The sequence below is a fragment of the Protomyctophum parallelum genome, assembly GCF_964188405.1.
Source record: "Protomyctophum parallelum genome assembly, chromosome: 20".
NCBI lineage: Eukaryota > Metazoa > Chordata > Actinopteri > Myctophiformes > Myctophidae > Protomyctophum > Protomyctophum parallelum.
This window is the reverse complement of record NC_139718.1, coordinates 3,093,173-3,105,574: the sequence shown is the minus strand read 5'-3', so window position 1 is coordinate 3,105,574 and position 12,402 is coordinate 3,093,173. Positions and strand designations below refer to the sequence as shown.

Genomic DNA, 12,402 nt, shown 5'->3' with positions numbered 1-12,402 from the left:
ATGCTTCAATGCTTTTCCATGGAAGTCACATGGTTTGACCAAACAAAGTTGTGTGTGATGGGGGGAAATCAAACACAAGTGTTTGGTCAAACCACGTAACTTCCATTGGAAAAGCATTGAGAACATGAAACATGAAACACAGGCAGAGCACAGAACAGTGGTTCTTTATGTGTGTATGAAGCCATGAAACACAGGCAGAGCACAGAACAGTGGTTCTTTATGTGTGTATGAAGCCATGAAACACAGGCAGAGCACAGAACAGTTGTTCTTTATGTGTGTATGAAGCCATGAAACACAGGCAGAGCACAGAACAGTTGTTCTTTATGTGTGTATGAAGCCATGAAACACAGGCAGAGCACAGAACAGTTGTTCTTTATGTGTGTATGAAGCCATGAAACACAGGCAGAGCACAGAACAGTTGTTCTTTATGTGTGTATGAAGACATGGAACACAGGCAGAGCACAGAACAGTTGTTCTTTATGTGTGTACGAAGCCTGAGAGTGAGTGAGAGAAACAGACAGACAGACATAATTTATTCACCATTTGAGCCACGGGCCACCAGTTATTGACATTATTTTAGCCCCTCAGACATAAAACTAAAGGATATTTTGTAATTGTTGGATAATATTTCGTCATACAATTACATGCTTTATTGATGTTGGTAGTCGCCAACTTTGTCGCCTTTCCGGAACGTATATTTTCATACATTTTTAGTATGTCCTTAAGCATGTCCAGAGTCAGTCCTTAAGCATGTCCAGAGGTACCAGAGTCAGTCCTTAAGCATGTCCAGAGGTACCAGAGTCAGTCCTTAAGCATGTCCAGAGGTACCAGAGTCAGTCCTTAAGCATGTCCAGAGGTACCAGAGTCAGTCCTTAAGCATGTCCAGAGGTACCAGAGTCAGTCCTTAAGCATGTCCAGAGGTACCAGAGTCAGTCCTTAAGCATGTCCAGAGGTACCAGAGTCAGTCCTTAAGCATGTCCAGAGGTACCAGAGTCAGTCCTTAAGCATGTCCAGAGGTACCAGAGTCAGTCCTTAAGCATGTCCAGAGGTACCAGAGTCAGTCCTTAAGCATGTCCAGAGGTACCAGAGTCAGTCCTTAAGCATGTCCAGAGGTACCAGAGTCAGTCCTTAAGCATGTCCAGAGGTACCAGAGTCAGTCCTTAAGCATGTCCAGAGGTACCAGAGTCAGTCCTTAAGCATGTCCAGAGGTACCAGAGTCAGTCCTTAAGCATGTCCAGAGGTACCAGAGTCAGTCCTTAAGCATGTCCAGAGGTACCAGAGTCAGTCCTTAAGCATGTCCAGAGGTACCAGAGTCAGTCCTTAAGCATGTCCAGAGGTACCAGAGTCAGTCCTTAAGCATGTCCAGAGGTACCAGAGTCAGTCCTTAAGCATGTCCAGAGGTACCAGAGTCAGTCCTTAAGCATGTCCAGAGGTACCAGAGTCAGTCCTTAAGCATGTCCAGAGGTACCAGAGTCAGTCCTTAAGCATGTCCAGAGGTACCAGAGTCAGTCCTTAAGCATGTCCAGAGGTACCAGAGTCAGTCCTTAAGCATGTCCAGAGGTACCAGAGTCAGTCCTTAAGCATGTCCAGAGGTACCAGAGTCAGTCCTTAAGCATGTCCAGAGGTACCAGAGTCAGTCCTTAAGCATGTCCAGAGGTACCAGAGTCAGTCCTTAAGCATGTCCAGAGGTACCAGAGTCAGTCCTTAAGCATGTCCAGAGGTACCAGAGTCAGTCCTTAAGCATGTCCAGAGGTACCAGAGTCAGTCCTTAAGCATGTCCAGAGGTACCAGAGTCAGTCCTTAAGCATGTCCAGAGGTACCAGAGTCAGTCCTTAAGCATGTCCAGAGGTACCAGAGTCAGTCCTTAAGCATGTCCAGAGGTACCAGAGTCAGTCCTTAAGCATGTCCAGAGGTACCAGAGTCAGTCCTTAAGCATGTCCAAAGGTACCAGAGTCAGTCCTTAAGCATGTCCAGAGGTACCAGAGTCAGTCCTTAAGCATGTCCAAAGGTACCAGAGTCAGTCCTTAAGCATGTCCAGAGGTACCAGAGTCAGTCCTTAAGCATGTCCAGAGGTACCAGAGTCAGTCCTTAAGCATGTCCAGAGGTACCAGAGTCAGTCCTTAAGCATGTCCAGAGGTACCAGAGTCAGTCCTTAAGCATGTCCAGAGGTACCAGAGTCAGTCCTTAAGCATGTCCAGAGGTACCAGAGTCAGTCCTTAAGCATGTCCAAAGGTACCAGAGTCAGTCCTTAAGCATGTCCAGAGGTACCAGAGTCAGTCCTTAAGCATGTCCAAAGGTACCAGAGTCAGTCCTTAAGCATGTCCAGAGGTACCAGAGTCAGTCCTTAAGCATGTCCAGAGGTACCAGAGTCAGTCCTTAAGCATGTCCAGAGGTACCAGAGTCAGTCCTTAAGCATGTCCAAAGGTACCAGAGTCAGTCCTTAAGCATGTCCAGAGGTACCAGAGTCAGTCCTTAAGCATGTCCAGAGGTACCAGAGTCAGTCCTTAAGCATGTCCAGAGGTACCAGAGTCAGTCCTTAAGCATGTCCAGAGGTACCAGAGTCAGTCCTTAAGCATGTCCAGAGGTACCAGAGTCAGTCCTTAAGCATGTCCAGAGGTACCAGAGTCAGTCCTTAAGCATGTCCAGAGGTACCAGAGTCAGTCCTTAAGCATGTCCAGAGGTACCAGAGTCAGTCCTTAAGCATGTCCAGAGGTACCAGAGTCAGTCCTTAAGCATGTCCAGAGGTACCAGAGTCAGTCCTTAAGCATGTCCAGAGGTACCAGAGTCAGTCCTTAAGCATGTCCAGAGGTACCAGAGTCAGTCCTTAAGCATGTCCAGAGGTACCAGAGTCAGTCCTTAAGCATGTCCAGAGGAACCAGAGTCAGTCCTTAAGCATGTCCAGAGGAACCAGAGTCAGTCCTTAAGCATGTCCAGAGGTACCAGAGTCAGTCCTTAAGCATGTCCAGAGGTACCAGAGTCAGTCCTTAAGCATGTCCAGAGGAACCAGAGTCAGTCCTTAAGCATGTCCAGAGGTACCAGAGTCAGTCCTTAAGCATGTCCAGAGGTACCAGAGTCAGTCCTTAAGCATGTCCAGAGGTACCAGAGTCAGTCCTTAAGCATGTCCAGAGGTACCAGAGTCAGTCCTTATGCATGTCCAGAGGTACCAGAGTCAGTCCTTAAGCATGTCCAGAGGTACCAGAGTCAGTCCTTAAGCATGTCCAGAGGTACCAGAGTCAGTCCTTATGCATGTCCAGAGGTACCAGAGTCAGTCCTTAAGCATGTCCAGAGGTACCAGAGTATGTCCTTAAGCATGTCCAGAGGTACCAGAGTCAGTCCTTAAGCATGTCCAGAGGTACCAGAGTCAGTCCTTATGCATGTCCAGAGGTACCAGAGTCAGTCCTTAAGCATGTCCAGAGGTACCAGAGTCAGTCCTTAAGCATGTCCAGAGGTACCAGAGTCAGTCCTTATGCATGTCCAGAGGTACCAGAGTCAGTCCTTAAGCATGTCCAGAGGTACCAGAGTCAGTCCTTAAGCATGTCCAGAGGTACCAGAGTCAGCCCTTAAGCATGTCCAGAGGTACCAGAGTCAGTCCTTAAGCATGTCCAGAGGTACCAGAGTCAGTCCTTAAGCATGTCCAGAGGAACCAGAGTCAGTCCTTAAGCATGTCCAGAGGTACCAGAGTCAGTCCTTAAGCATGTCCAGAGGTACCAGAGTCAGTCCTTAAAGGGACACTTCACCCTTTTTGCAAAGAAATATATGTTAATGACGTTTAGAAGCTTTAGAACACTTTCCTGGGGGTCTTTATGCGTGTAATATGTGGTTTTAGTTATTTTAGATTGTAGCAGTGAGCCTGTTGTCTCTGATGTCATGGACACTGGGCTCACTTCCTTCCTGGACTACATGTTGTCTCAGTAAGACAGCTCTCCCCCTATCCACAAGGAGGAGCAGTGCACCAAAGAATTATGGGAATTGTATTCCAGGAAGGTAGTGAGACCAGTGTCCATGACATCAGAGTCAACAGGCTCACTGCTACAATCTAAAATAACTAAAACCACATATTACACACACAAAGACCCCCAGGAAAGTGATCTAAAGCTTCTAAACGTCTTTAACATATATTTTTTTGCAAAAAGGGTGAAGTGTCCCTTTAAGCATGTCCAGAGGTACCAGAGTCAGTCCTTAAGCATGTCCAGAGGTACCAGAGGTACCAGAGGTACCAGAGGTACCAGAGTCAGTCCTTAAGCATGTCCAGAGGTACCAGAGTCAGTCCTTATGCATGTCCAGAGGTACCAGAGTCAGTCCTTAAGCATGTCCAGAGGTACCAGAGTCAGTCCTTAAGCATGTCCAGAGGTACCAGAGGTACCAGAGGTACCAGAGGTACCAGAGTCAGTCCTTAAGCATGTCCAGAGGTACCAGAGTCAGTCCTTATGCATGTCCAGAGGTACCAGAGTCAGTCCTTAAGCATGTCCAGAGGTACCAGAGTCAGTCCTTAAGCATGTCCAGAGGTACCAGAGTCAGTCCTTAAGCATGTCCAGAGGTACCAGAGTCAGTCCTTAAGCATGTCCAGAGGAACCAGAGTCAGTCCTTAAGCATGTCCAGAGGTACCAGAGTCAGTCCTTAAGCATGTCCAGAGGTACCAGAGTCAGTCCTTAAGCATGTCCAGAGGTACCAGAGTCAGTCCTTAAGCATGTCCAGAGGTACCAGAGTCAGTCCTTATGCATGTCCAGAGGTACCAGAGTCAGTCCTTAAGCATGTCCAGAGGTACCAGAGTCAGTCCTTAAGCATGTCCAGAGGTACCAGAGTCAGTCCTTATGCATGTCCAGAGGTACCAGAGTCAGTCCTTAAGCATGTCCAGAGGTACCAGAGTATGTCCTTAAGCATGTCCAGAGGTACCAGAGTCAGTCCTTAAGCATGTCCAGAGGTACCAGAGTCAGTCCTTATGCATGTCCAGAGGTACCAGAGTCAGTCCTTAAGCATGTCCAGAGGTACCAGAGTCAGTCCTTAAGCATGTCCAGAGGTACCAGAGTCAGTCCTTATGCATGTCCAGAGGTACCAGAGTCAGTCCTTAAGCATGTCCAGAGGTACCAGAGTCAGTCCTTAAGCATGTCCAGAGGTACCAGAGTCAGCCCTTAAGCATGTCCAGAGGTACCAGAGTCAGTCCTTAAGCATGTCCAGAGGTACCAGAGTCAGTCCTTAAGCATGTCCAGAGGAACCAGAGTCAGTCCTTAAGCATGTCCAGAGGTACCAGAGTCAGTCCTTAAGCATGTCCAGAGGTACCAGAGTCAGTCCTTAAAGGGACACTTCACCCTTTTTGCAAAGAAATATATGTTAATGACGTTTAGAAGCTTTAGAACACTTTCCTGGGGGTCTTTATGCGTGTAATATGTGGTTTTAGTTATTTTAGATTGTAGCAGTGAGCCTGTTGTCTCTGATGTCATGGACACTGGGCTCACTTCCTTCCTGGACTACATGTTGTCTCAGTAAGACAGCTCTCCCCCTATCCACAAGGAGGAGCAGTGCACCAAAGAATTATGGGAATTGTATTCCAGGAAGGTAGTGAGACCAGTGTCCATGACATCAGAGTCAACAGGCTCACTGCTACAATCTAAAATAACTAAAACCACATATTACACACACAAAGACCCCCAGGAAAGTGATCTAAAGCTTCTAAACGTCATTAACATATATTTTTTTGCAAAAAGGGTGAAGTGTCCCTTTAAGCATGTCCAGAGGTACCAGAGTCAGTCCTTAAGCATGTCCAGAGGTACCAGAGGTACCAGAGGTACCAGAGGTACCAGAGGTACCAGAGGTACCAGAGTCAGTCCTTAAGCATGTCCAGAGGTACCAGAGTCAGTCCTTATGCATGTCCAGAGGTACCAGAGTCAGTCCTTAAGCATGTCCAGAGGTACCAGAGGTACCAGAGGTACCAGAGTCAGTTGAAAGATCGTTTGCAACAGTTTTTCCATTTGAGATATAGCCATTTTAATCTCCCCGCAGGCTCCGGGTTTGAGTAAATGGTGCGCTGTGACTGGCCAGTCGCTGTGATTGACAGCCTACACCTAACCCTAACCTTAACCTCAGTAAAACTATACCTAAACCTAACCCTAACCTTAACTGATAGATAAATTTGGATAGTTTGTGGGTGAATGCTCTTTTGACCTTTTGACCTTTTAATCTGATTGCCCTGTGACTGACATTTGATGTCCCTCTGTCCCACTGACTTTAAAATAGTAACACCTCTCTCCTAGCCAGTGTCTTGATATGAATTGTTTTGTTTCCCTGTCTGTCTCTCTGCACCTGTCTGTCTCTCTGTCTGTCTCTCTGCACCTGTCTGTCTCTCTGCACCTGTCTGTCTCTCTGCACCTGTCTGTCTCTCTGCACCTGTCTGTCTCTCTGTCTGTCTCTCTGCACCTGTCTGTCTCTCTGCACCTGTCTGTCTCTCTGTCTGTCTCTCTGCACCTCCACTCTGGACTGACAGAGTCAATCTCTCCAGGTGGCCCAAACAATGTGATTGCCCCTCACTCCATCAGCCAGGTGAGCTGTAGGCGGGGCTCCCCAATCACTGCCTGTTGCCATAGCAACACATGTATCTAGCTGGTTTCTCATGGCATATAGTCCAGCAGATGGTATCTTTGTTAAACATCTGCAATCATTTACAAGAAGTCTACACAATTAGAGAATGTAGAATAATTATTTTGATCAACGTTTGCCTGTCATCAATAAAGCATGGAATTGTGGACAAAATCTCATCAAAGAATAATAAACATGGGTCTGAGAGGCTAACTCTCATCAAATGGTGGTCCGTGGCTAAAATGGGTCTGAGAGGCTAACTCTCATCAAATGGTGGTCCGTGGCTCAAATGGGTCTGAGAGGCTAACTCTCATCAAATGGTGGTCCGTGGCTCAAATGGGTCTGAGAGGCTAACTCTCATCAAATGGTGGTCCGTGGCTCAGATGGGTCTGAGAGGCTAAATGTCATCAAATGGTGGTCCGTGGCTCAGATGGGTCTGAGAGGCTAAATGTCATCAAATGGTGGTCCGTGGCTCAGATGGGTCTGAGAGGCTAACTCTCATCAAATGGTGGTTCCGTGGCTCAGATGGGTCTGAGAGGCTAAATGTCATCAAATGGTGGTCCGTGGCTCAAATGGGTCGGAGAGGCTAAATGTCATCAGATGGTGGTTCCGTGGCTCAAATGGGTCTGAGAGGCTAAATGTCATCAAAAGGTGGTTCCGTGGCTCAAAAGGGTCTGAGAGGCTAAATGTCATCAAATGGTGGTTCCGTGGCTCAGATGGGTCTGAGAGGCTAAATGTCATCAGATGGTGGTCCGTGGCTCAAATGCCCAATAAATAATGAGAGGACCATTATTTATTGGGCCTCTCACTGTTAATGTTTCTTCCCAGTGTACCTCCTTTTATGATGACTTTCCTGTTTATCATATAGAAGTGTATAGTGTATATTTGTGTATGTTCTGATTAATTGAAAAGGGTGGACCCTATAGTAAACAAGTGTAATGCTTTATTGTGTCGTCCACAGTTAACAGTCTTTGTATTGAATTGTGCTTGAAATGTACTGTAATTCTCCAATACTGTTAATAAATACCGGTACTTCAATCGATCAATCAAAAAGGCCTATTCTATTATGTCCCGATCTCACTTACCCATGTAGTACAACTGGAAGGGGACATTTTTCGGGGTGGAGAACAAACTGACAACTTTTTCCTTCAGTTTCTCCAAGCTGCAATCATGGTCAACAAAGAAGCACCTGGAGGTAGGAAGCTTTGACTTGCTTCTTGGACATGGTGGAAATGTCCTCAGCCGGTTCTTCATGATTGAGGGTCTGCCCATGTCCTCCTTGTTAAGTCCCTGCAGGGCTTTGGCCAGATCCTCCTCAAACTGTCTGCCTCGGTTACTGGCAGCCACTTTGGAGTAGAGCCAGTGGCTTGGCTCGGTGAGGCTAGCGGTTACAATGGTCCACTGTAGCCTCCACCCTCCGTCCACATAGGCCAAGGTGGACCCTTGTATGAGCTTCCACTCCTCTATCACCGAAGGGCTCATCCTCCTGAGAGGTATGCGTTTCTTGAGAATGGGCCAGTGGTTCGTAAGTCCACCTCTGGCCCTTTCTGGCACCAACAAGTAGTGAATTTTGGCCTTCACGAAGCGTGCATGGGGGATCTGCACCACCACCCCGTCTATGTCGAGAGGCTCTACCACCCCGTCTATGTCGAGAGGCTCTACCACCCCGTCTATGTCGAGAGGCTCTACCACCCCGTCTATGTCGAGAGGCTCTACCACCCCGTCTATGTTGAGAGGCTCCAGCCCAGGGGCCCTGCGTGCGTGCGTGCGTGCATGCATGCATGCGTGTCTTGTATAGAGAAGCACATACTTAACTGGCAATAAAAGGGCGTTGATTAGTGGAGCAGGGTTTGTGAGGCAAGGAGATTAGAGGTGGTCTTCTTAATAAGAGCGGATGGCAGGAGGGATGTGGGCACAATCCTGTTCATTAAGAGTGCCATCAATCATGGGGCGATACTCCAAAGTCACCTTTCCAGTCTTGGGGTCAACATAGGACAGTGTGTGCTTCCTCCAATGCTTTTCAAAGGGCTTCTTCTCCTGACCTTTGAGAGCTTTAGAGTAATCATACTCATCAATGTGGTCTTTGAAGTCCTCTCTGGCGTGAGCTCCCCTGCTTTCCCGTCTCTGCTCCGCCGAGTGGATCGTCTGAACGGCGTTCAGCAAAACAAAGAAATCAGTGTAGACTCTTGTTTAAATATTGCACAAACATGTTTGCAATCTGTCCAATATTCTCTGCCGGGTGCATCTTGGTATAGCTGATGAACTGCCGCCGCAGTTTACGTAACTCTGCCATGTTGAAGCTCCTGGTGAGCTCAATCTTTTCTGTAGCTCCTTGTACTGCAATGACATCCCCAGGAACACACGTCTTCTGTGCATTGAGAATTGCCATTAAGACATCCTGTGTGATCTTGTCCAGTTCATACAAAAAGTTTGTAGAGGACAATGGTTGACTCTGTGTAGACTTGTTCGGTGGCGGTGCTTTTCTTTTGAAAATGGCGTCAGAGATTACTTCAAACGGAAGCGTGTCCTCTTTCTGGATGGTGAAAAGAGGACTGTCCCATCGGTTTCTGGAGTCAGGAGCTTCATATCTCAGAACTAATGCATCTAAGATCTCCTGGGTGAACTGCTCAGCAGGGTCCCTGGTGGCATTCCATTGTGAACTCACTTCAGCAGTGGTCAAACAGTACACCAGGCAGTGAGGTGTCTGTGTGTGTTTGATGATACAGTACAGCTCATATCTGTAACCTTTAATGTAATTTAATGAATCCAAAATTACAATATCATCCTTGTTGACCCTCCTCTCTACTTCAGCTTTTAAACTCCCTCTGACATTTTTTTCCTTTTGTGAATCGGCATAAACAGTGTTCTTCTCAATGCCCATCGTCCCATCGCCCACAACGTAAACCTTTCTGTCTGTGTTCTGTTCAAAGTAGTTCTTTAATTCTTCTGCCCTTCGTGTTTTACCACTACAGGGATAACCACACATCACGATAAGTGGCATACCGGTAGTAGTTGCTTTGGAGTATTATTATTATTAGATCCTGATCAAACAGAAGAGACCATTCTGTTTGCTTCGCTAATCACTAGCCTAGTAGCCAAGCTCAAGCAGCATGTTGTTAACGTGACAGATAAGACAAATCCACTGGGGTGGACTCAGCGGCACCAGTGGGCAAAAACTTCTCATTCACCTCCTCAGCGTGGACTGCACGTGCAAACAACTGCTGCACTGGCTCTGGTCGAACCTGGAGTTCCTTCAACAAGTTTACATGGAAATTCTGATATTTTTTCATTCGCTCTGGCATATGTATTTCATATGTGACTGTACCCACTCTTCGATGCCCATATATGGAGATCTCTGAACTCTCCCAAAACTGACTGGTCAAAACACTTGCCCATATATGGAGGTCCCCGAAACTCTCTTAAGCTGATTGGTTGAAAAAGTGCCATTAGTATCTATGACATATTTATGACGTAGGACTCCATATTTGGGCATGGTTTCCAAATTGATCTGACACCACTGACACACAGGGCCTTCCCGGCCTTGGTGCCGTCGACCGTCCTAATGCCTGATTTTACCAACATCTTTCGTCATAGTTTTAGTCCGGCGTTCTCAACAGCTGCATATTTTGTTCCCGTCCAGCTTGATGGGCGTCCAATGTCTGTCTGTGTATTCACTGCAGTGAACTCCAAGGTCACTGCAGTGAACTCCAAGGTCACTGCAGTGAACTCCAAGGTCACTGCAGCTGAAATAGGCGCGCCCATAACCCCCGGTAGCGATAATCGTGTTCTTGGCTCTGAAGCGGTGGATAGATCCAAGGTCACTGCAGTCTTCCTCCAACTCCTCCTCTCCCCACCTACGAGGAAAACAATAAAAACAGAATTACGAGCAGATTCTTTATCGTTTACACCCACAGCTTTGTTGTGGAAGACTACACTTATTTATTTATTTTAACACATCAACAATGTCAAGTCGTAGTTCTCTCATTTTCCAGATCGATTCGAAATAAGTACTAGCTTGTCCCAAAAACAAAGTCTGTACTTAACATTGTCAAGTACAGTAATTGCATTGTCAAAGTGTGTGTCAAGATGTACAAACGCATCTTTTATCTGAATCTATTAGTCGTATCAACTTACCTTCACCACAAATGCTGGCATGGAATGAAAGGACAGCAGCTGGGAATGTTCTCTGACAGATTTGGCAAAACTGCTAAAAACAAAAGAAGAAAAAAAAGAATGGCAATAGTAAATATAGTTCTAGGATACAAAATGAGTACATTGTGTGTCCCATAACAAAACGTTAAGTTTGGTGACACCCATTTGTAACTTTAAATCATATCATTATGACTCCAAAACTGTGGAATGCACTTCCCATTGCAGTCAGAACTGCAGCATCACTCCCAATCTTCCGCCGTAGCCTGAAAACCCACCTTTTCAGACTCCATCATGGCCCATAGCACTTACCCTAACCCCTTAGATAGAATTTCTGTTGGCTTAGATAGCATTTGACTTAGACTTATAGCATGTTATGTAGACAGCACTATAATTGTATTGTATATAGTCATAGCACGCCATAGTACATATGTATAGCATAGTAGTGAATATGTATAGTTTATTATGTATAGTGTATGTATAGTTTCATCATATAGATATTCCACTGTTACCTTCTTAGCTTACGCATGTTTCATGATAAATGCTTTTATGTGATGTATTCCCATGCTTTTGTTCTTGCCTAAATGTAAGTCGCTCTGGATTAAGAGCGTCTGCTAAATGCCTAAATTGTAAATTGTAAATTGAAGTCAACCCATTTTGGGCGGGAACCCCTTTTGGTATTAGCATTGTGTTATGCTTTAGCTATTGAAAAATAGCAGATCTACAAGCTTGTAGCATGCCACCGAGTGGCGCGTTACGAGCTTGTAGGTTTTTGGTTCTTTCACATTTAGCTACGCCAGTTGCATTTAAGACAATTTATTGGGCTGTAAACATAATAGCAATGCAGTGAATGCATGTGATAAAAAAGGCTGAAAAAAGGCTGAATTGTTTTTGTTTTATTCACAGCACCGATGAGTGACTTACATTTGGCACCAACAAAAGTCTATTGATATAGTATTGGTAGTATAAATATATATTTATTAAATACAATTGTTTGTAAAACTGTGACTTTGATGGTCAAAAGGTACAGTATGACAGAGAGATGCCGACTTACATGGCTTATGATGAAGCTAAAGGTTTCAGGTGTCGAGAGGCAGGGTTGGGATGGGGTTATATAGTACTTTGTTAACTTCTCAGCCCATGTAGGGGTACTTCCATTCTGCAGCTATCAAACCAACGTCTCTGAAGATCACCAGTGCTGTCAGAGGAGCTGGTATAAGCTGAGCGTAGGTGAGGCTGACATATAAAAAGCTGATGAGGATCTTGTCAGCCAGCGGGTCCAGAGCACTGCCCATAGTCGATTTCTGACTGGGCCACGTCCTGGCGATGTAGCCATCTAACAGGTCCGTAGCTCCAGCCAACGTGAACAGAACAAGGCTCAAATGAAAGTGCTGTTCGATTATCAGGTAGCCCAGGTACGGCGCCCCTCCATGCTCAGTGTTGAGGTTGCCAAATGACCAGCTGATGAAAGTAGCAGGGCGGAACCTCCTCCTTGTGGGGGCAGTAGAACCTCCTCCTTGTGGGGGCAGTAGAACCTCCTCCTTGTGGGGGCAGTAGAACCTCCTCCTTGTGGGGCCAGCAGCACCTGTGACGCCGTTCATATCTTGCGACCGCGTCCGCCTGGAGGGAGGAGCTTTTTTTTTTTTTTTTTTTTAATCAATAGATAATTTATTTTTTGGGCAC

The 12,402-nt window shown here is 46.2% G+C and overlaps 1 protein-coding gene across 1 annotated transcript; it reads right to left on the bottom strand.

Moving 5' to 3' along the window:
- Nucleotides 1-8,743: 8,743 nt before the first annotated feature.
- Nucleotides 8,744-9,665, bottom strand: LOC310878410 (protein KTI12 homolog; the record flags this gene model as incomplete). Its single annotated transcript, XM_083792742.1, has 1 exon — nt 8,744-9,665. Exon 1 carries the CDS (start codon nt 9,569-9,571, stop codon nt 8,744-8,746), a length of 828 nt encoding a protein of 275 aa, XP_083648868.1. The 5' UTR covers nt 9,572-9,665.
- Nucleotides 9,666-12,402: the final 2,737 nt, after the last annotated feature.